Here is a 19,643-nt window from a genome sequence, read left to right as displayed (position 1 = left end):
AGCGAGGAGGAACAGGACAGGAGGGTCAGTCCTCCCTTTGTGCCTCTAGCAGGTGATGGATTGGGCTGGCAGCTGCCCCTGCTGGTGCACAGTCCTGGAGAGGGACCAGAACACAGCACTGCAAATGCATGGAGGTGAGGTATCGGAGCAGGGGGTTCTTAGATGAGTCAGATATGGGTAAGACTTGATAAACTCAAACTGGCCCAGGACTGTTGTATAGTTCAAACAGAAGAGCGGGGCTTTTGTGGAGGGAAGATCTAGACTATCAGGAACCAGCCAGCAGTCTTCCTGTAAAAAAAAGGAGAAAACAACACCCTATCCTTCAAGTGCACTCAGCAATGAAAACAGCACTTCTACTGATTAAAGCACAATAAATGTAATGAAAAACACTGTAAGCTATTAGTGACTGCTACCTGTTCTGCATTTGTTTTAAGCCCTTTGAATGCTGATAACTACTTTTTCCCCTAGAAAATCTTTCTACATTATTGCTGTTCCCTTTACTCACCGCATTTGCAGTCATCACTTGTAAATTCAGGCAATGAATTCATGAGGAGCCTGCACAGCATAATAACACTACCTTGCATGCTGCCACAGCTACCACCCGGCAGTCTGATGATGCTTAACCTGCGCCGGAGGATTAAGCCTCGCAGTGCTGTTGTGCTGCGTGTGGAGGCAGCGAATGTCGCTTCAGGCAGAACAGAAACCCTTCTGGGTACCGCGTTTCTGGGTCACGGGGACAGAAATGTACACGTCTATTTGGTACCAACCCAACGCCTCTAGGAAGTGTTGGATGTGCTCTGCATGCACTGTGCAGACAGCCTGCACGTGTTCGGTAAATCCCCCCACCGGGACGTGTTTGTCTCCCAGCGCACAGCACACAAACTGGATATTGCATGCGCAGAAATGGGCAGCACGTTCAGTGCTTCCCCACAACGGTCAGTCGCTCAGCACATGTGTGACAAGTCCACCCAGTACTCCTAAAAAGCATCAGAATAGCTGATGGTGTGAGCAGTTTGTGCAAGACAAGAGCAACGACTATCATCCTTTGCCGTGTACATTCACAGAGGAATAGAACCATAGGAAATTACCATCCTGGAAAGGTTGGACTCTGTTGCCCACGTGCTATGGAGCAGACCTACGCATGTCTTTTAAAAATGTCAAGGTGGTTGAGATGTTGGCATCCTGCTCAGATCCCTAAATATAAAAAGAGTCTGCAATAACCTAGATGCATGTTAGCTCTAATCAGAGCACAGGGAAGCAAAAGAGTAGCAGATAATTGTTAAAATGCTCACCGTGAAACATTTGCGGCAGCAAAGGCTCAAGGGTTATGGAGATGTTAGAAACCATGGAACTGCCGGAGAACGGTCACATAGGAATTGAGGCTTCTTCCCCCAGAAAGGTGGTGGGACCAGTAGCCCAGCTGGAGTGCATCTACACCAGCATGGGCAACAAACAGGAGGAGCTGGAAGCCATTGTGCAGCAGCAGAACTATGATATAGTGGCCATCACGGAAGCATGGCAGGACAACTCGCACAGCTGGAGCGCTGCAATGGACAGCTATGAACTCTTCAGAAGGGATAGGCAAGTGGGGAGAGGTGATGGGATGGCTCTGTATGATAGGGAGTGTTTTGATTGTCTGGAGTTTGATGACAGTGATGACAGGGTTGAGTGTTTATGGGTAAGAATCAGGGGGAAGGCCAACAAGGCAGATATCGTGGCAGGATTCTGTTACAGACCACCCAACTAGGACGAAGAGGCAGAAGAAATATTCTGTAAGCAGCTGAGGGAAGTCTCACGATCGCTGGCCCTTCTTCTCGTGGGGGACTTCAGCTTACCAGATGTCTGATAGAAATACAACACAGTGGGTAGGCAGCAGTCCAGGACGTTCCCAGAGTGTGTGGAAGATGATAACTTCCTGACACTGCTGGTGAAGGAGCCAGCTAGGGAAGGTGCCCGCCTGGACTTGGTGTTTGTGAACAGGGAAGGAGTTGTGGGTGAGGTGATGGCTGGACACTGTCTTGGCCACAGCAACTACAAAATGATAGTTTTCAACTTGGAGAAGTTAGGAGGGGGTTTAGCAGAACCGCCACCCTGGACTTCTGGAGGGTAGACTTTGGCCTGTTTAGGGGCCTGGTTGCCAGAGTCCCTTGGGAGGCAGTGCTGAGAAGCTGTGGATGCCCCCTCCCTGGAAGTGTTCAAGGTCAGGTTGGATGGAACTCTGAGCAACATGGTCTAGTGGAAGATGTCCCTGCTCATAGCAGGGGGGTTGGAACCAGATGATCTTTAAGGTCCCTTCCAACCGTTACCATTCTATGATTCTATGATTCTATGACAGGCAGAGGAGTCCAGGAAGGCTGGACATTCTTCATGAAGGAAATCTTCAAGGCGCAGAAGCAGACCTTCCCCACAGGCCAAAAGATGAGCTGGCAGGGAAAAAAACTGGCCTGGCTGAACAGGGAGCTTTGGCTGTAACTTAGCGAAAAAAAGGAGACTATATGTCCTTTGGAAGAACGGACAGGTGACTCAGTAGGACTACAAGGATATCATGAGGTTATGCAGGGAGAAAGTTAGAAGAGCCAAAGCCCAACTAGAACTTAGTCTGGCTACTGCCATAAAGCATAATAAAAATGTTTCTACGAATGGATTAGCATCAAAAGGAGAGCAAAGGAAAATCTCCACACTCTACTAGATGTGGGGAGAAACTTAATGACAAAGGACGAGGAAAAGGCTGAGGTACTTAATGCCTTCTTCGCCTCAGTCTTTAACAGTAAGGAAAGTTGTTCTTCAGACACCCAGCCCCCTGAGCAGGAATACAGGGATGGGGAGCAGAAGGAAACCCCCCAAATCCGAGCAGAAATGGTCAGTGGCCTGCTACGCCACATACACACACACACAGGACTACGGGGATGGATGGGATGCACCCAGGGGTACTGAGGGAATGGGCATATGTGCTCACAAAGCCACTTTCCATCGTCTATCAGCAGTCCTGGCTAACTTGGGAGGTCCCTGTTGACTGGAAGGTAGCTGATGTGATGCCCATCTACAGGAAGGGCCAGAAGGAGGATCCCGGGAACTACAGGCCTGTCAGCCTGACCTTGGTGCCAGGGAAGGTTATGGAGCAGATCATCTTGAGTGTTGTCACACAGCACTCACAGGACAGCCAGGTGATCAGGCCCAGCCAGCATGGGTTCATGAAAGGCAGGTCCTGCTTGACCAACCAGATCTCCTGCTATGACCAGCTGACCAGCCTAGTGGATGAAGGAGAGGTTGTGGGTGTTGTCTACCTGGACTTCAGCAAAGCCTTTGACACGTTCTTGCACAGCATCCTCCTGGAAAAACTGGCTGCTCATGGTTTGGATGGGTGTACTGTTCACTGGGTAAAAAACTAGCTGGATGGCCAGGGCGAAAGAGTGGTGGTGAATGGAGTGAAATCCACCTGGCAGCCGGCCATGAGTGGTGTTCCCCAGGGCTCAGTTTTGGGTCCGGTCTTGTTTAACATCTTTATCAATGATCTGGATGAGGGGATCCAGTGGTCCTTCAGTAAGTTTGCAGATGACACCAAATTGGGCAGGAGTGTCGATCTGCTTGAGGGTAGGAAGGCTCTGCAGAGGGATCCGGACAGGCTGGATGGATGGGCCAAGGTCGATCATATGAGGTTCAACAAGGCCAGATGCCGGGTCCTGCTCTTGGGTCACCATGACCCCATGCAAGGCTACAGGCTTGGGGAGGAGTGGCTGGAAAGCTGCCTGGCGGAAAAGGACCTTGGGGTGCTGGTCAACAGTCGGCTGAACAGGAGCCAGCAGTGTGCCCACGTGGACAAGAAGGCCAACGGCATCCTGGCTTGTATCAGGAATAGTGTGGGCAGCAGGAGTAGGGAGGTGATTGTGCCCCTGTACTTGGCACTGGTGAGGCCGCACCTGGAGTACTGTGTTCAGTTTTGGGCCCCGCACTAAAAGAAAGACATTGAGGTGCTGAAACATGTCCACAGAAGGGCAATGAAGCTGGTGAGGGGTCTAGACAACAAGTCTTATGAGGAGCAGCTGAGGGAACTGGGGCTGTTTAGCCTGGAGAAGAGGAGGCTGAGGGGAGACATTATCACTCTCTACAACTACCTGAAAGGAGGTTATAGTAGGCAGGTCTTGGTCTCTTCTCCCAGGTAACTAGCAATAGGATGAGAGGATACGGCCCCGAGTTGCACCAGGAGAAATTTAGAACTCACTGAAAGAGTTGCCAAGCATTGGAATAAGCTGCCCAGGGAAGTGGTTGAGGCACCATGCCTGGAGGTATTTAAAACACGTGTAGATGTGGCACTTAGGGACATGGTTTAGTGGTAGACTTGGCAGTGTTAGGTTAATAGTTTGACTCGATGATCTTGAAGGTCTCCTCCAGCCTAAACGATTCTATGATTCTATGACTTAACAATACAGCTTCATTATTATAAATCTGCCTGACTTCACTGGTAGTACATTAATCAACACAATAAAAATTATATTAATGCACTTTTTTATGAAAGGACTAGCAAAATGAGTTGTCTTACTCTCAGACAGAACTAAAATCAGGTTAGTAAGGACATCTACAGTTCTAAGCACTTAAATAGCTCACTAACTCCAAGAGGACCAAACTTACATATTTTGCTGAACTGGAACCTAATTCACAAAGCAGGACCTAATATGACCAGAAATATACTGTATTGCACAAATTTTTTTCCACATACTAAATCTGGAAGTGAAACATTGATTTCTAGCACATACCCTATTCCTCCATCATTGATGCAGCTAGATTTCTGCTGAAGTGTAAATGATCACTGAATTATTGAAACCGTTGTAATGTTGTAATGGAAAATGTCAATTTTAACAAGAAACAAACAAATGCCTGCAAAAACAATGAATCCATCATAAGTGGGTAGATAAACAAATGTATTTTTATTTTCATTTCAGTGATCTGTGTGGCCCAGCAGTAAATCCCAATTTTGAAAGGAATTATATAATTTTTCACAGCTGCTCAGAAAATGGAAACCCATTTGCAGAATTTTTAAAAAATCACAAGCATTGTTCCAGTATTACAGCAGGAAAAAAATCCACAGGTTCTTGAAACTAATTAGAAACAACAAAGGAGGTGGGTTTTAATGGTACTCAAAGCTTTACCTGAAATATTAAACATATCCAGCCATCATAAAAACTACAAATGTCATGGATCTGTTTACCACTGAGAAGGATTAGCTGAAACATACACCATGACACAGTGCCAGACAAAATGCAGCAAATTCTTTCTGCAAAGGAGCTGTACACAATTCCATCATAAGGTGCCCCTCATGTCTGCTGAGAAAAAAAGTAATAGAAAACTTGTTTCTTTAGACAAAATTCTTTTTAGGGAGTGAAGGTCTAGGGGAGATGGACAAAGAATGAACCAGTTCCTTCCAACCATCTTCCTCTGCCGTGTCCAACTCTGTGGAAGCTGCTCTATTCCCAGTTCCACAGCAATATCCTCCTGTGCCAGCCCACAGGAATGCTGTGGAGGAAGATAATGCTCACAAGGTGTCTATGTTTTTGGTGTCAAACAGGGGTGGGATTTGGAGGGTAGCTGGAGGACAGAAACAGGAGCCAGGGTGCCCAGGAATTGCAGGCAACCAAGGCAAACTAAAGCACTGCTGCTCTGCGCACGCTTCCTCAGATCAGCAATTAAATTACAGGTTTATGGAGAAGTTTATGTCTCTCATATTCCACTATACGAGTTCCAACACAGCCATGTGTAGACTACGCTACGCCTGTGATGCTGGTAGAGCAAATCATTAAAGTACAACCTTGGAACTTCTTCCGTGATAGCCAGCTTTTGCAATGGTGTTTACTCTCTTGAACATTTTCATGAATGTAATGCAGTATTATACAGCTAACTATATGGTTTTATTAAAGAATCATTCATTTCCTTGATTCTTTCTGAAGAAGATCTGTGCATTTGTGGACCAGAACATTTTGCCAATGAGGAATATTTTTCTCTTGGCAGGGATCCAAGCATCAAAATGTAGGCTTTTGTAGCTGTGGTGAGTAATCTGTCAGCAGGGCAACCATGACAGCCTAGAGGAGGAAGAAAAGAAAAAATCCAATTACATTGGAAACAGAAACTCCATAAAAATAAACAAGGGGGAAACATTTTCCAGCTCTAAGTCTTGTGTTGAAAATCATTGTCCTGACAAAAACTGCAAACTTAAGATTTATTTGCTAGAATTTCTGATGATGAAGCAGGAAAGAGCTAAAATGCAGTTAGGATGTTCTGTATTGTAGCTGATAGGTTTTTCCTCAGTGCAGACAAAATATATTAATTGACAGCCTAGGAGAAATTCAGACAAAGCATTTAGATAAATGCTCAGGCCTTTTTGGCATGTTATATTGTATCCTCAGCTACTGCTAGGAGAAACTGTAGATACCCCACCAGCACATGGGCTTGCTTGTGGATTTCAGCAGAACTTCCATCAGCATCAGTGAGAGTCATACCAGAATAAGGGCTTTGAAATTTGTCCCAGTTTAGCTATACTTTCTGTGGTAAAACACGGGAAATCCTTACCGAGGTTAATAGTGTGTCATCTGCCCCTCCTGCCCTCCCCTAGAACTCCAAGGAACCTCAGGTACAGCAGTGAAACAAGAGTCATGGGAATGTCAGCTAAATAAAACATGGTGTCGCAGCAGCTCTGCCGTCCTCCCCACACCTGCGTGCGTAACAAGCCCAGTGCTTGCTTGGTTTTGCCAAAGTATTACCTGGTTCACACTGTTGGGATTTCACAGCAATGTCTGACTGAAAATTGCTATTTTGGCCCAGAACTGGATTTACAAAGGTTCTCCAAGGGCTGTGGTCTTGCTGTCTGTCCTTCCTTTCCCTTCAGCGCTGCTCAGTGTGACAGGCAGGCCCAGGCACACCGTGAGTGCTGGACATACAGCTGTGCAGCCCCTTGCTGCTACCTGTGTCCTAGATACACTCAGCCCTGATTGGAACTACAGCTGGGCAAATAATTTATATTTTGCTGTCTGAGCTGAAAATGGTAGAAAATAACACATAAACAAGACCCGTACTTTCATTATTTTTATAGATTGGTAAAATATAAATATGACATTTTTCTTAATCCTCCCCCCGCCCCCAAATGTGCAGCTGGAACCCAAAGTAAAGTTTTTATTTTCTTTAAAAAAAAATATTTAGGGAAAATAGAAACACTGCAAAATTAAAATAAAAAATATGAGCACTTTTCAGAATTTTAAGGCCAAAACTATGAATTTAACACAAATTTGTTCATACTTTTGACCACATCCAAAATCTGAGTTTTTGATAAATACAATACTGAGCCACTGATTCACTTGGAGAACTAGAGTTCGTCTGAGAGTTATGACAATGTCATTTCTGGGTTTTTTTTTTCACCTCCGAAAGCTTTCACTACCTTTTTTTCAACATGATGGTTCTGAAACCAACAATAAATAACAGGCTACTGAGATCTGGAAGTAATTTTCTTAAATTCTAGGAATGCTGAGAGGGGAGTTATGGTTTATGTTAAATGCCAAGTGTCCTCTCATGGTTCCCATGGATCACACAGTATTACCCACACCGTAACTTTTCAGAGTCTTTCAAAGCTTTGCTCTTGCAGCACTTTCTCACGGAAGGTTCCCATTGGTGTCAGTGGCGATTTTTCCTGAGAGAAAACTGCAGAATCTCCAGCTTTAAGTGTTTGGGAAACTGTAGTTTCTAAGGCCAGTCCCCAGGACCTCAGCATTTAACATGTTTTGAAACTGAGCAGCTGAGTTAATCATTAGAGTAAACCCAGTGATTTAAATATCAAAAAATCACAGTTTCTTCTGTAGATTTCACTTAGTGATGAAAAAATGGGTCAAGCAACAGCAGATTATCATCAAAATAGGTCACATTTGTATCCAGAAGTATTTGTGCTACACATATATGTTGCCTATAGTCAAAATTGTGATGTGCTGTGAGGGGCATTTGAAACATAGGTATTTACTCTCTATTGAGGAATCAAACTGAATCCAAGCCTGCAGTGCAAGGCAGAACAGAAGCTGACCCTGACCTCTAACTACTGTAATCTTCTTTTTTTACCATAATTGTCCATTTTCTGTTTTCAGCCTCCTGGAAAACCAATGACCGTGGAGAATAAAATACTTCATCATCAACTTCTTCAGGTTTTCTGGGTAAACAATGTAAAAAAGTCCAGTTGGAAGCAGCAGATTTTGCAGTCTGTAGATCAAAAGCATATGAAAATAAAGAAATATGTGAATATGTTAATAAAATCTTTAACTAGTAAAAAGGTGAGCAAATTTTATATTAGCTCCCACTTTAGTTACTTGGATGATGAACTGGATTCCACTGACTTCAAAAGAATTCCTCATCTGTGAATAAGATGGGAATATCCCCATTTAAGTCAGTAAGAGTTCAGTGCTGACTTCACAAAAGTCAAATATTTACTCCTATTTCTCTGGCTTAAATAGGGGAGTAAAAAACTCCAGTGACCTAGTGGATCAATAAAGTGCAATCTTTATTTGAACACCATACAATAAAATAATATCATATTATCCATAATTGCAACAAGAACATACTAAACCATGATTCAGAAGGCTATATTTTTTTTCTTTTGATATTGTCACTAATAATTCATTGATCTAATATCAATGAACAATGAATTAAGATATTTTAGGCCATTTCAGAGACATACCCATCAATAGTATTTTGTGAACTTATGTTAAAATACAGTCAATCAAACCAGTAATTCTATCAGCAAGGAAAATCTCCTTTCTATCTTGGACCATTAGCAGTTTATGACTTTATGTTTTCTCTAACTGATTTTGTGCTGACAAACATTTTAAATAGATGAGTTTTAAGACATATATTTAAAGCTTTATTCATTGACAGCTACACACAAAATTGCCCCAAATGCTGCCCAGGCATTTAAGAGTTAATCTGTGAGCTGCTCATTTTAAATGAAATATAAGGGATCATTTCTGGTAGCAAAGAGAAAATGCAAAGTTAGATATAGTTTTTAGGTCATAAAGAAGTAAAGGCTTAGCTCTCCTGCACGTGTTCTGGAGGTAGATCTCATTGGGAAGCTCTGAAAGAGGCCAAGCCATGTGAAAATATATAAGATAACTCAAACTGTGTCATCTCTGTGAGTTTTTCAATCTGGAGGGAGGTTTGCATGTTTCCATGGCCCCACTTAAAAAAATACCAAACCCAGGCTCTGCTGATGTTGATTCTTCTAAATGCAAACTGTAAAAGCATCAACAAAACACTACATCTCAATTTTTACCTGCATTGTAACCTGATAACCTTGAAATGCCTTTAGTCTTTCCTTCTTCTCCTCTTCTTGTCCCATACTTATCCAGGTATCTGTAACTAAGACATTGGCACCGTCTGCAGCTTCCAAAGGATCTGTTGTGAGAAGTAACTTGGTACCACACTAATGTGAATAAAATAAAGATCAGGAAGACAAGGAAATTTAACTTCATTTATAAAGAAAATAAAAGCTATTCAAACTGCTCTAGTGGTCTATTTCTTAGGCTCCTACCTCTTTGGAGTACTGTTCAGTTATTTTAGTTATTCTGAGGTCTGGTTCAAAGCCCTGCCAAAAGAGACGATAGGTAACATATCATGGAAGATATATAAGGTCTTTACTTGTTATTAACACTGGTTAGAAAAATACTGATGGGAAAGTCTTTCAGAACTGTAAAACCTAAGGAAATTATGTTGATTTTGTTGAAAGTTTATTTTGGAGATAAACTGGTGGAAAGTGTTCTGATAAAGTAAGAAAAATATATTTCAGCAGTTACAGAATGAAATGCCTATATATACTTTAATTTTTTGTTCTAAATTGATTCTTTGTTTTATATTTTATATTGTATTACAATTCAGCATTCTAAACAGCTGCATTACCAATCTGAATCAACCAAGATGCAACACTTCCACCAATCTGAATCAACTTTCAAATTTTTTTGAGGAGGAGAGGGCATTGGGTGACTTTGTAGCACTTTCTCAAATGGAATTATCGCCCTCTGTGATTTATAGTGCAGTCATGAATTCCTCTCAGCCCTTCTGAGGTTGGACTCAGAAGAAATACTCCTGCTTTGCATCAAAATAACTGAACTGGGATTCTGAGCCTTGGTTCTGAAAGCTGGCACTCAAGATACATGCAGGCCCCACTGGCTGAGGCCCCTGGGAAGTATCCAAGTGGCTGAGACAAGAATGGGCAAAGTTTGCCCTCCTTACTCCATACGTGTGACTTTCTTACCTTGGGAGTTGCAATACGCAGGTGCATGCCCAGCTTTGCAGCACTCATCATGATGGAGTGGAGGACGTTGTTTCCGTCCCCGATCCAGGTGATAGTGAGCCCATTCAGCCCGCCATAATGCTCCTGCCAAATGAATCAGACAGCCCTGGGGTTGTGTTCCAGGCAAGCTGAGCAAGCTGATGCTCTAGCTAGGCGGGACTGATCAGACGGGTCTGGTGCAAAGAAGGCTGGCTACCTTCAAAATGCTAGCTGCATGGAGCCATACCTTTAATTGAACTTACTGCAGCTACAAGATGGTCAGGGAGGGAAAGGGCCCCCATCTTACAGGAAGACACAAGTGCTGCAGCTTTCTCCAGTGAAGCACACATTGACACGTACGCCATATGGTGAGGGCCAGGCTGAGAGACACAGCACCAAAAACACAGTAACTTTAGCACCAAAGCCGTACAGCCATGGTTTGGTGCTCATAAATATCAGTGAATGGTAGAGATTCTTAATTTAGAGGCAGTCCTAATGCCTAGGATAGCACTCCTTCTAGTTTTCCCCCAGACTGTGGAAATCACAGAAATATTGCTATTCAGGTTTGCCCTGGCTTGCCTGTCCGTACACGATGTTCCCTGCGGCCATGGCAGTGCCCTTGGAGTGCATTTTAACTATCACAGCTGCACAGGACAGCAAAGAGCCACACTTTGAATGCAGCTGTGCTGCTCATGGCCTGCAGGGTTTGCTCTCCGTTGTACAATCAAAGAGGGCAGTGATTATTTTTAAGTGTGGATTATCCGAGCTTGAAACAGCATTACAGCGTTAACTGTAGCTTTGCTTGCTGGCACTTCTAGCCTGTACATGTGCAGCTACTCTGGTCCTCAGCCACCAACAGATAATGCTAAGGAGGAACATGAGTAACAGGAGTTTCATATTTCCAGAGCAGGACAATTTGAGGTCCTTTAGCAAGCGTTGTTTTAAACACACATGTTTATAGGTACTTCAGTTGATACCAGAAAGTTTGTAAAGAAATAACCAAATGCTGCTATATGCCTGCTCTGTACAACTCCACCTCATGACTCGAATGACTAAAGACACAATGGAGAGCCTTTTCTTCTGTGTTCAAAACTGGGCCACGCTACAATTGTATTAAAGTAGCTGGAAGCCAGAGAGTGTTTCAACCCTTCGTGTGACATGATCCAACGCTTGTCAGACAGGATAAGCATCCACATTGTAGAGCTGTACTAACTGGCAACCTTGCAGACAGTTGCAGCAAAGATGGCAAAAGACTGAACTGGAAAAGGGCTGGGACAACCCCCTCCTCTCCTGGCAGCAGCTGGTAGCAGGAGGGCTACAAGGATGGTGAGGGGACTGGAGCATCTCCACTACGAGGAGAGGTTGAGGGAACTGGGCTTGTTCAGCCTGAAGAAGAGAAGGCTGCGAGGGGACCTTATAAATGCCTACAAATATCTGAAGGGTGGGTGTCAGGAGGATGGGGCCAAGCTCTTTTCAGTGGTGCCCAGTGACAGGACAAGGGGCAATGGGCACAAACTGAGGCACAGGAAGTTCCGTCTGAACATGAGGAGGAACTTCTTCTCTCTGAGGGTGACGGAGCACTGGAACAGGCTGCCCAGGGAGGTTGTAGAGTCTCCTTCTCTGGAGATATTCAAGACCCGCCTGGACAAGATCCTGTGCAGCCTGCTGTAGGTGACCCTGCTTCGGCAGGGGGGTTGGACTAGATGACCCACAGAGGTCCCTTCCAACCCCTACTATTCTGTGATTCTGTGATTCTGTGATTCTCCCAAACAAATGTTTGTGAAATTGTTCCAGAACAAAGTTATTGGCATTTCTGCCAGTGAACACAATTTTGAGTCAAAAATAGTAGCACCTGAAATAATGAATTACATAAAAATGCCATTGAAATCTAAACTTAATAGAGTCCTAGGCTGCCTATGGTTTAAGGGCTAAAACTGTGGTATTGTAAAACTATTGCTTTTTCAGTCGAAGTTTGTTAGCAGCAGGCTCACTGGCAGAAGTTTGATGCAAGGGCATTTACAGGAGAGCAGAACAGGACTTTGTGAATGTGGAAGTTATTTCAGTGTAACAGCTCTGCAGGTCTCTGGCATCTTTCAAAGTCCCCCCACATCTCCAAGCAATGGTGCTCCTAGGAGAAGGCCAAACTAAAGCATTCACTTAAGTGGTTGCTTCCAGCTAGGGCTTAGTGATAGCTGAGACATGAACCCACAGCCAGGAACACATGAGACAGCCCTGAGTTCTTTTGATTTTACTGTTCAAAAATAGACATCGCAGCCTGTAATGCTCAAAGCACTGACTAGTGAGTCACAAATACACTGCTATGTTAAATAACTTCCACCTTATTACCAGCTGCTACTCTGCATTAAAAGAAGCACAGTGCATACTAAATACTTTTCTCTGTTTTCCCAAGCTACTAGCTGTTACAGATAAAATACGAAGTACTGGAGCTGTCTGTATAATGACCCTCAGTCTGCACTGCAAATGGCAAAGCCACATCTGCAGTGACTACTGTAGAGAGTGGACATAGCTGAGCTAATCTTAATGAAGACGTTTAGCTAATGGAAGAAGTCATAGACAAGGCAGAATCAAGCTGTGTGTGTGTCAGCGGAGCCTATTTTATATCCTCTGCTAAGCTTTATGCTGCCACTGGTACACTGCTGCTGTAACTCAAACCTCTTCATTTAAAGCCAGCTCACTATAACTGCGACTGCACTACTTATACACACACATCCTCAGCTTCTAAGAAAGCAGGGATGATTCTGTTGGTCAGAACCAGAAAGCTTTGAGGCAATACCAAAGATACTGTATACGAGACATACACAATTTTTTTCCTCTTTTATACTATATGCTTATACAACCACATAGAGAAAATCCTGCTAAAAGTGTTTTGCCATGATGGTAACACTCTAGGTTAAACCAGAACCTTTACAACACATGCTGATCACCTGACCCTCTGAAGATATTTTCCTCTTACTTCTCTTCCCAGTTTTCCCAAACTCTGTTATATTGATGTAGGCATTTTACCTGCTTGGGTGTTTTGCAGCTTCTCAAAAAATAACAAATTTTTTTCTCAAAAAATAACAAATTTAGAAAGTCTAGAGCCCTGCTCCCTTACGAATGCCTCTTTGGCAAGCTAGTGATTGCTGCTGTAGTGCCACAAAACTTGGCTTTGCTATTCTCACAAAAATCACTGCTAAATAATGTCAATTTTACAGTCAACTTTCTCATCCTCATGCTTCTTTTACAATGTTCCATTCTGTTCTTACCCATGGTCGCAGTGTATCAGTGTATCAAACCCTGGGAAAAAATAAGCATGCTCAGTGATTTAACACTGTTGTATGTTTAGAGAAGACTGGTTTAATTAAGTGGGGACATTCCTGTCTGCCTCCGCCTGCACTTGCTTCCAGCTAGGCTGAAATTCTGACACCATTATTGATTACTTCTGAAATGTTTGACCACAACAGTCATAACAGCCCTCAATTAAAACAAGCTTTTGAATAATGAATCAATAATCTGTCAAAATTTAAAATGGAAAGTAGGGGACTAGTCAAAGCTTTAGCCCTTTGGGAGACAGTGGAATTCAGTAAATGAGAAACTGGGCAAACTTTGTTCTACTGGGTGTCAAATGGAGCTGAAGGCAGATGCTGGGCCAATTATCTTTCTTACTTCCACATTGTTTTTCATCATAGTTATTGAAACAATATATTCTAGATAAGCAGTTCAGATCTTATCTGGGATTTCTAATTGTTAGAACGATGTTGATGATGATGGTGATGAATTTGAAGGCTATAATAATTTGAGCTCCTTGGGTCGCACATCGAGGAGGAGAATATACAGCAGCCCTCTTCAAGCTGGGCAACACTGTAATTTGTTACGTTATTTATAAAGGAATCATTGATGTATTTCTTATGCCAATCATTTCTTTCTGAAAAAGAAATGTCCCTTCAGACCAGTGACATAAAAAGCTAGTGGCATATGGATCCACTCTAATTACCAGTCTGGCCATCCTGCAGTCAGCTACAAGTTAGCTGATTTGGCCAGTGACATTAATATCAACTGAATCAAAGTCAATACGTGATTCATCCCCAGAATACAAATTGTGTGATGCTGCCCTCCAGCCAAGCATTGCAGAGCAGAAGTTGTGAGCCACAGCTTCTGCCCAGGAGACTGAGGCGCACCGGGTGGGCTCCGCAAGTGGCTGTCACATGCCTTCAGCACAGAGAGAGAAGTGGCTATGTGTGCACACAGTACTCATAGTCTTTAAAGGCCAAATCCCCAAACCCCCCAAATCGGTTGCGTGATGTTTGCAACTATTTCTAGTGGGTTCTAACTCAGGAGCAAACTCATCTCAAGCCAACTTTTAAGCAAGAGAGTGGCATGTATGCTAAGAAAAACATCCCTCTTGGCATAATGGAGGGCATTAATCCTGACCACAGTATTACAGGGCAGACCCAGCTTAGACTTCAAACATGAGAGGAGCTCCAGGTTGCTCAGGAAGAAGGCACCGGGCAAGAAGATCTTGAACCTGAAGAATCTCACCACAGCATTCATGACAGGAGCACACTTTGTGATCTGACAAGAACACCCTGAATACAGAACAAGAACTGACAGCCCTGAAAACAAACCAGCCACATTGTCTGGGGAATGCAACAGACCATACTAAAATAAGCACACCAGAAATCACCTGTGAAAAGGGATTCAGAACCTATAAGCAAGAAGACATTCTGAAAAAACAAACGAGGAAATTAAGCAGTTTCAGACCACAGAGAAAGTGCTCGAAGAGGATTCAAGAAGGCACATGACAAAATTAATAGGATTTAGAAAATGGAATAATAAAAATACGCTAAGCATGAAGAGGGCCAGAGTGCACATAGTGCTCCACTGGCAAATGGAGCAAGAGAAAAAAGAAGAGAAAAAAACCGCTATGTTTTGGGTATGTACTGACAGCAGGGAGGAGTAGATGCAGGCAGACAAATACTTCGAGAGATAAGGAAGAGACATTTTAAAAGAGAAATAAGCTGCACAAAATCTGTAGTTACATTTAAATAGAAGGTTAGCAGTCTGTACCATTATTGTAGTTTGCATGTAAGTATAAATCAAATAAATTGCCTTTGCATCATAGGAAAGAAGTCCAAACATTACATATGAACATTCAACTCATTTAAAGAATAGTGGTACTATTCAACATTCCTATATTAATCTTCTTGCAGGCGGTACTCAGATAACATCTTTTTACGCCACCAAAAATCCCACGAGAAGTTTGACTGTGTAAGTAACAACTAGACCCTGTGATTCACACTTCTTCAAGCGTTAATCCTACTTCTTTGACCTGGTAAAGTTCATTATATGATTAAAATTCCATTTTATTACATGCTGCTGGCTCTAAGACTAGTTTTCTCCACCTGAGTGTACGATGCGGAGAGGAAAAAACACAGCAGACAGGCAGCTCAGACAGGGAAAGAGCAGGCAGTGCCAACACCCACACGGTGCTGCTGAGAGCTCCCCCCAGCCCACCCCTCCCTCTGGGTTAGAAAGCAAGCGTGCAAAGTGGGTCAGAAACCAGTGGTGAGCATGTCCTTGGCAAAGTAGGGCAGCCACCCAGCTGCACTCTGAAGACCTCCTGACACACTCTGGGCTAAGGAACATGTTGGAAAGACTGAGGGAGAGATGGGCACAGTGCTCCGATTATCAGGCTGACTGGGAAAGTGCTGCAAATTTTAAAAAGCTTCCGTGGCTTTCCAAAAGCTGAGCCATTCCTTGAGCTTTCTGTAAGCGTTCACTTTGTCATGATACCTCTCCACGTCAAATGTTTCTTTTGTTTGAGCACCAAGTGTTACGGTCCTATTTCCTCATCATGTAAAACGAGGAGGGACACGCTTTCCAAAGATGTCCTCCCCAGTGCTTGGTGCAACAAGGACAGCCACCTGCTGCTGCTGCCGCCCTAGGTGTTCAAGGAAAAGTCTAGCTCATGTTCACCTGGAGTTTCTACTATGACTGCCCTGTACAAGGACACAATGGAGGAGGAGCAGAGGATGATCAACAGGGCATGTACTCATTCCGCTGATCTCCGCAGGTTTCCCGCTAAGACCAGTGGAGAAAGAGATGCATCTCTAGAGAGTGACTGAGAGGCTCAGTGGTCTCTCTTCATTGGCTGGAGGTGGAGTACAGGGCAACAACACTCTGAACTTTGGCACTGTAGTCAGTGGCCTGGATAAAACCAGGTTTAGGGGCAGAGGTATCAATAGTTGTGTAGACTAAGAGTCACAGATTATTCCTGCAGCCCGTTATTCACAAGTGCTAAGATGCTAATATCTAAGGTGTTCACAAGACAGAACCCCCCGCAAAACACAACCATACAATTCACCTGGCTGACAGTTGCAGACAGTGTTTAAATGAAATTAGGACATGTAATGATTGATTACATTCTCGTTACAGCTTACTGTCTTCTGTAATTTGGACAGTTCATTGAGGCTAGCTCCATGTGATCTTGCAAATGTACCTTATCCTGAGGCATGTGAAGCATTTTAGTCTCAAGTTCACCAATTTTTGTTGGTCTCTTCACCTTAAGTATTGAAAAATACTAATTAAAGAAAACGTAATTTTTACTGACCATATGAGTCCTTCAGTATTTAAAGTTTAAGACATGAATAATTTAATACTACTCTCACTAGATCTTTTCCACATGCTTAATGTCCCCTAGCAAAGTCTTCAACAGCTGAGAAACACAGCTGAATGAATCAGGAAATTATTCTGCCCTCCTTTTTTCAAGCAGTCTGATTTTTATTCATTCAGAAAGTAAACAAGGTCAGAGGAGTTCATCATAGTTGTCAACTAGCACTGCAGTATAATAATCTTTTTTATAAGCCAGTTCATGAATTGATTGTTAAACAGCATAGTGCTTCTGTTCGCAGATAAACATCTGGTATTCTATATATAAAATATTATCCTGCTGCCAAATCAACTATTTCATTAGATTAAACTAAAAAATATGATCTTTTTTAACTATTCTTTGATGTGAGTAAAGTTTAAATAGGCTTAAGAGCCTGAACTCTAGGTGTCTGGTAGCATTAACTGGCTTTTCAAAACAAACTTGTTCAACCAAATTCCTAATACATAGTGATTCCTTTTAAACTGGTTATAGGTTAGGGAGGAATCAGGAGTGAACTACTGAATTTTTTTCAGTCAGTGGAAAAATTTCCACTGGCTTTGGTTGAACCAACATCTCACCTTTATCTTAACATGTAAAGCCCCCTGCACATTTTCTGAATTGCAGCCAAATTCCAATGAAGTACTTAATTTTATTCTTAACTTCAGTCCCACTACAGCTGATGGGACTAGGTAATTGGTTTAAATTAAACAGGTCCTTAATTCTATTGCTGGATGAAGATCTCTTTAAATAACACGTGCCATGTAATTACCACTTAGAAAAACCTAGGAATATATTATTTTGAACCTGACTTCCCCAAATACTTATCAAGACCAAGACTTAGCAAAAGAAATTGTTATCAAATGGGGATTATACTGTTACCTGAAGGGTTAGGTAATCAGCTAAAATCTGGAGAGGGTGGTATAAATCAGACAATCCATTGATTATTGGGATCGTGGCTTCTTTTGTCATTAGGTCCAGATCGTTATGCTTATAAACTCGAGCCAAGATTGCGTTTGTCATGCTGGACAGAACCCTAGAGGATGGCGGAAAATACCCAAGTCAAACATAGTAAGTACATCCCAATTGCACTCTTCAGCGTGCAACACATAAATATTAATGAGAAGTGGTAATAAATAATATTTTTTCAGCTATTTGAATAATTTATCATGTCTGCATAACACACTTCAATGCAGACACTTAACAAGCTGCTAATAAGTAAGCAGTTTTACTTATTAACAAACTATTGTAAGTAAATGAAAACCACTGCCGTATTTTATGTTTTTTTCTCTAGCGTTTGATTGTAGCTACAGATGTAACATCAGTAAACGTTAAGGTATCTAAACTAAGATAAGAGATTGCATGACACTGTAACATTGAAGAATTTGATAACTTCAGAAGAGATAAGGTATAAGATTTCTCGAGTGCTTTAGGAAAGAACAAATGTTGCATTGACTGAATATTACAGTGTCTCTGTATGGTAGCCTGGCCTTTGTGAGGATTAGGAATACAGAACTGTTTTAGATTACCACAATGATTTACTGATCTTAATGAACACAGAACAGGAGGCCAGCAACACCAGTCTGTTCTTTCTCCTACCTACACACCTGTGTACTGACACACATGGTATCGGGGCTAAAGTAATGCCCAAATTTGAAACTTGGCATACGGATAGGGGCATGCAGGAGTCACTGAACCACTCTGGCCTTAATCTCATTCGCCAGTGTGAAACACTTGGAGATTAGCATAGTGGATTAGCATCATATACTCGATATGCTCTGAATTCTTTAGATATATTAAATATGGATTGGAGCTCTGCATTTCTCTGCATTTCTGTGTTTTAATCAGGCCCTGAAGCCTGACTTTGAAGTAGCATTTTGTGTGTTTTCATGTTATCTCTAACAGGACCTTAAAACAAAACAAGGAAGAGATTGAATAGCAGAGTATGAAAAATCCCTGCAGTATCTATCATCCTGATTAGCCACGAAGAATTCTGGTATCTCCTCTTGTGGAAATATGGCTGTTAATGCCATGGCCTTTACACAGACAAAACTCCCGATGAAGTCAGTAACAAATATTTTCTACTGACGCCAGACATTCCTCACACAAGCAAAACTCTTAAAAAATGTTACAAGATTCCCTGTAGAGCTCTGTCTGAAGAAAAGACTGCCGATAAGCAGCTACAAGTGAAAAGGAGGAACCGAAGAAGGTATTTACTGCAAGGTATTGGAGCAGTTGCTGTTTGTGCCACTATTTCTTCTTAGCTCACAAGTTTCTTCTTCTGTGCATGTGAGAGTTTATTCTAGCTTGAAGCATGTGACTGTGGAAAGCCTGTTCTCTTCTGAACTAGTCATCAGGGATGGGAGGCATAGTCCCTTTTGTTAGCTGTCTAACAGGTGTCCATGCTAAACAAGGCATAGCCAGTCCCACCAGTCAAGGACCAGAGGCAATCACATTGGGAAACTGCCCATTTTTCTTAGACTTTTTTTTAGGATGTCAGGACAGCAGATTCCTACCCAGCATGCCTGATAAAGAATCTAAAGAAGATGCTCCCTTTACAGGGTATGCCATTAGAGGAAATTCAGTCATAACCAATTACCAGCTATTGAAAACTGCTGGATTTTCTTCCTTAATCTGTTGAAAGTAGATACTAGACTTCTTAGACACTTACCAGCAAGACATCAAACAGTCATTCTGCCAGCATTTCTA

General features: G+C 42.6%; 1 protein-coding gene across 1 annotated transcript in view; it reads right to left on the bottom strand.

Annotated features, from left to right (window-relative positions):
- Nucleotides 1-6,011: 6,011 nt before the first annotated feature.
- Nucleotides 6,012-19,643, bottom strand: part of OTC (ornithine transcarbamylase) — a 32,616-nt gene continuing 18,984 nt past the window's right edge. Inside the window, exons 5-10 of the mRNA XM_009944703.2 lie at nucleotides 17,817-17,970; nucleotides 10,271-10,393; nucleotides 9,551-9,604; nucleotides 9,293-9,442; nucleotides 8,089-8,226; nucleotides 6,012-6,071 (exon numbers count right to left, since the gene is read on the bottom strand). Coding sequence (XP_009943005.2) covers nucleotides 6,012-6,071; nucleotides 8,089-8,226; nucleotides 9,293-9,442; nucleotides 9,551-9,604; nucleotides 10,271-10,393; nucleotides 17,817-17,970 — 679 coding nt within the window. The remainder of the gene's footprint in view (nucleotides 6,072-8,088; nucleotides 8,227-9,292; nucleotides 9,443-9,550; nucleotides 9,605-10,270; nucleotides 10,394-17,816; nucleotides 17,971-19,643) is intronic.

Source organism: Opisthocomus hoazin, chromosome 1 (genome assembly GCF_030867145.1).
Source record: "Opisthocomus hoazin isolate bOpiHoa1 chromosome 1, bOpiHoa1.hap1, whole genome shotgun sequence".
In the NCBI taxonomy this organism is placed as follows: domain Eukaryota; kingdom Metazoa; phylum Chordata; class Aves; order Opisthocomiformes; family Opisthocomidae; genus Opisthocomus; species Opisthocomus hoazin.
This window is presented reverse-complemented; position numbering and strand designations above follow the sequence as displayed.